Here is a 5000-nt window from a genome sequence, read left to right as displayed (position 1 = left end):
TGGGCTTGACACTCAAGAGACCAAGTTACCGACCTACTGGACCACGCCCTTTTCAAAGATCTGCCTCGGTATGAAAATTGACCAGCAGATAAAATTCATGGTCATTACCAAACAAGCCAGTTCATTGTTCTCTCTTATTGCTGACGGGAGATATCGCGCAACGTCACTGGGTCTTAACAAGTAGAAGACGTTGACTGGGTCGAGAGCCTCTTTACAGAGAAACTGCAAAAAGGAAGGATTCAACGCTGTTAGTTTCATTTCCAAGGCAAGAATCGGTATCCTTGGAAACAACGAAAATGACTGCCATAGCCCTGACTCCAGAATCGGGTTTGGTACTGGAGGACACCCTGATGACTCTAACACGTGTGGAAACATAGCTATGTATAGTACAGATAACGGAAATACGAACATCAAGGCCATGGGGTACATCTTGGTGCAATAAGTGCTAGAAGTCGTGCCAAATCCTATGGAAATCGCTGTGTATGTGAAAGACAATGCTCATTGTAATAATTAAGTTATAAAACATTATGACTTTTTTCCTGTGGACCTTTGTTTTCGTTTTCCTTAAAAATGTTTTTGTTTGTTTCTCACTTTGGTGATTCCTATTTTGAGTTCCTGAGCACGACAGCAGAGTATGTACGTACCATAATGAAACTTTATAGTACAATAGTATATATGTAATTTGATCGTACACCTTTAAACGAGCTCATTTCTCATTCTGTTTAACGTGGCTAAATAAAGTACTGAAAATAGAGGGGAGACGTCATATTAAGAAAATCTAAACTTCCGTCATTTTGGATTTTTTTCCAAAACTTTAGTTATTTTCCATTGTTTCAAATAATCATCACACATTTCCATATCTAAGGACAATAGGAAGAAAAAATTTAAACCAAGAATAAATTTGAACTACAATATATCGAAGTGCCGAAGAACAAGGTATCAAAAATATGCCAAATTTTTGCCAGAATGTTACTTGTATACTTGGGTGTGAGCAGATTGGCGATACAGCGAAAGTTTTTTTGGTGGACACATTTTGTTTGTGTTTTTCATCCCATCTTTCTAATAGACGGTTTTTGATCCGTTACTATATTCCAAGATATTCCAAGGTCACCCTTGCTCCAAGCTAGAGGTATCAAATTATTTTTGGTTGAAAGCAAACACAATTCTCAAAAAAAAAGGAAGGATGTTGTATCGGTTCGTTAACAATGTTTTGACTACCTTGAGAAAGCACCATACAACTTATCCAAATCTTTTTCAGGAAAGTATCGGGAAAATGCTCAAAATAGACAGCGGTGATAAACTCAGGCTTATTACAATTTCCGATATTGAAAATTTTCGTATTTTATTATTGAACTTGGCATTATTAATACGTTGGTTGATATTTTAGGCTCCTGGTTTCGTTTTCAGAGGAGCACTATCATTATTGTTTCCTTTATACAAGGAAAAGTCGTTTGAAAACCTTATGGCATAATTTTGTGAAAACGAGACAAAAATTATAGCTATAGTGCTCTTCGGAAAACGCAACGAGGAACCTGAAATCAAATCAAATGTGTTTGCAATTACGTTTCCCCGCCTCGCTCCTCCCCCACCCCCTCCCCCACGTGTCCCGTCACTTTTGAACTAAAAAAAAAAAAACTCAGGAAAAACATCGCTAAGTCTTGGTGTATAGAGTTTGACATCGACGTAAAGATATTTATGGTCGCATTCCCCTCTCACCAAGACAGACCGAAGGGAGTGTATGATTGGTTGTATAATCTTTTGTTCGTGACTGGGACAATGACTGCAAATGCTTAGGAGAGGTGTCCACTAATGGGAGATTAAAAATGCAGTGCTTGTATGTGAGCGGGTCAATGACTGAGTGTCCACTTATGAGAGGTTTATATGTGACTTGTTTCTTGACAGAGTGTTCACTAAGAAGGGATGTTCACTTGTGAGAGTTTAAAAATGTAGTGTTTGCACGTGACTGGGTCAATGACTGAATTCCGGCATTTGGGACTGGTTAAAGTTGCACCGTTTGTACGCGCCTGAGAAAATGACTGACTAGGGGGTTTAACATGAATGAGGGCTTCTTCAGGTGTCCGTCTTCTGTAGAATACAATAATCATCTCGAAAATCTTTCTAAGTAAAGAGTAATTCAAAAACATGATCCAAGTCATAAACTGCCTATCTTATATAATCAGATGATGATGATGATGATGATGATGGTGATGATGATTGTGATGATGGTGATCATGATGATGGTGATAATGACGATGATGATGATGATGATGATGATGATGATGATGATGATGATGAAGAAGAACGCAGCTTACAAATGTCAAAACAATTAAGCTTTGCCAATACCGAATTCATGGCAGTTTATCTAATTTTCGGCAGGTTGTAGCCTATGAGGAAACAAATATTGTTAAGACAAATTTTTAAAAGGTAATTTAGGATGCTGCGTACGATGTTATCTTTGTTCACTTTTTAAATCAAATGTTGCATACTGTGCCATTGTGATCTAAATTTAAAGCACGAGAAGCCGCTCCATAGTTTCAAGAAGTTTTATTTCATTTTATTTTATTTTATTTTATTTTATTTTATTTTATTTTATTTTATTTTATTTTATTTTATTTTATTTTATTTTATTTTATTTTATTTTATTTTATTTTATTTTATTTTATTTTATTTTATTTTATTTTATTCTGAGACTGAATAATAGACATTTCCATGTTGGGTCTTGTTATAACATGTCTAAAAATTACACAGTTAAGTATGGATTTTTTAAATTACTAAAACCAGCAGGAAAATTTCTCCTGGTTAGTTGTCTAACAACAAAACTAAATTAAACGTGGGGGTGGTCATAGTTTAGAACAATGACACAACATTGCGAATACGTGGAGCTGGATTTTTACGAGCTCTCATTGGGTGAACAACTTTTAAATATTAAATATTTAAAGACGTTTTCTTTAAAATTGTTTGTTTTTCAAGGGATAGACAACCTGGTGTATTTTGAGGCTGCAGCATATTAATTTACCCGTGCAGGATTTCCTCTAGAAAATAAGCGTTCGGCTGACTTGTCGGGGATGATCACCTTATGCGACATATCTTCTCCTTTCATCTCCTGTTTGGTTTTGTTCGTGTTGTCTTCAGTAATATCCGAAGAAACCTACGAACAAGGTTTGTTGAATTTATTTTAAGGAGCTGTTCAAAGATATATTCGTTCTTGTTTAATCGCCACCGTTACTGGTGAAATCGATTGCACTAACCAACTTATACGAGTATTTCAATTTGTTGCTGGCTCACCAGCCGACATCATCAGCCGGTAAACATATACATGCGTAGAAAATGGCTCTAAACTGATATCATCTACAATGTAACACGATAGAGTTTTGACCTTGCAGAAGAATTGATGTATGAATTTGTATGGCCGGTTTACTTTTAAACATTCTTAATTAACTTAATCCTGCAATACAGTTGTGTCGATAATATGTTAAAAAATTAGCTTTCTTACAGAAATTAAGACGGTCCAACTTAAACATACTACGGCAAAGTTCCTATGATAACGTTCTTTAATTTTTGGTGCTGTTGTGAACTTTGGTAGGTTGGTTCATTTGTTATGTAGTGCGCTGTAGGCGGCTTTCAGTTTAATTTTTCATTATGTTCAAAAATTTATCCGGTATAAATTTGTTATCTTCTGACTCTCCTTTAGTCAGTGACAACAAAGAGATATTGTAGATATTATATTATTCCTTGACGTATTTTGCAAAGTGCATTTCAAGTTTATAAGGCTTAATAAAACAATTATTCCACGAGCTTGCGTATATTAGACAATAGATAGCCAAAGATGCGCGTAGCGCCGATCGCGCGAATTGGGTATAAACATTCCCCTTCTAACAAGCTTTGGAGTGAAATAATTGTTTCATTAAAAACTGGCAAGATATGTCGCTAGATCTTTCCGATTTCATTCCAAATTTTTCGATTTAACGGTCTCTATTTTTCTGGCATGGTATAATAGCTGATATGCCGTGGCCTCTAAGCGAACCAAACCTCATTTTTAATAATCGCCTTCATCTTTAGCACTAGGAGTGCTTACATAATTATACAACGGGGGTTTCTACGATATAATTAAGTGTTTGCGACAAATTATTAGGGAATTCAAAGAAATTCTGTCTGAAATTCTTGTTAAAAAAATTTGTGTAGCTCTTAATTCTTAGCGGTGTTGTTGTTAGTTTTTCAATATGAACGAATTCCTTTCCATAATGATGAGTAAATGCAAGCTTTTTTCCTGACTTACTGAATAACGTGGCAGCACGTTGGCCATATATAGGCTTGGCCACACTGCGGCTTCTTTCGCTCTTTACTACGTCGTGTATTTTACTTGATCAGTGATGCTATTGCTAGCTAGATGGTGATTCAGTTTATGTTCCTATCACAAACCTTAATCACAGTACAGGGGGCATGAATGTCACAAGCGGAATATCAAAAAGAGATGCAGCTAGGTGATGTTTGATGAGCTACAACTAGCTAACAGCTGTTTTCTGTTATTCGTTTGTTTTTCTTCCTCCACTCCACACAGATGATCTTAGAGGAGTCGTATGATATTACTCGCCCAAAAACGAAGGCTTGGGCTACACCACAAAGGAGTGTGTTAAGAGGCCGTGAACTAGCTAGACCACATCAGACAATACTCTCACACTCCTTTTCATCCCTTTGAATATTCCCCCCACCCCCCCCCCCCCCATAAAAAAATAGACTGAAGTCATTTTAGTCATTTTTTTTTTTTTTTGGGGGGGGGGGGGGGATTTGATTTTGGGATTTCACCTAAGTCAAAGACAATAACTAGACAAAGTTTGTCTCATACGTTATAGGAACAAACCTTGTTATCAATGAGAAGGAGTTTCACTTTAGTATGTCAATGTCAATGTTTCGGACCGACGTAGGCACACCCAGATAGACAATTTGGAAAGCTTACCCTAGTGGGGCAATGTGAGTCTCGTAGCTATCGATAACATTATTAA

General features: G+C 36.5%; 1 protein-coding gene and 1 pseudogene across 1 annotated transcript in view; both read left to right on the top strand.

The window, feature by feature from the left end:
- The window catches only part of LOC146487513 (putative skeletal organic matrix protein 5), a 1283-nt pseudogene extending 841 nt beyond the window's left edge, over window positions 1–442 (top strand).
- A 4002-nt stretch (window positions 443–4444) lies between these two features.
- LOC146487511 (uncharacterized) overlaps window positions 4445–5000 on the top strand; it is a 6963-nt gene continuing 6407 nt past the window's right edge. The window contains exon 1 of the mRNA XM_085085215.1: window positions 4445–4481. Within this exon, the coding sequence (XP_084941341.1) occupies window positions 4445–4481 (37 nt within the window). The remainder of the gene's footprint in view (window positions 4482–5000) is intronic.

Source organism: Pavona decussata, unplaced genomic scaffold (assembly GCF_977016875.1).
Source record: "Pavona decussata unplaced genomic scaffold, jaPavDecu1.1 SCAFFOLD_16, whole genome shotgun sequence".
NCBI lineage: Eukaryota > Metazoa > Cnidaria > Anthozoa > Scleractinia > Agariciidae > Pavona > Pavona decussata.
This window is presented reverse-complemented; position numbering and strand designations above follow the sequence as displayed.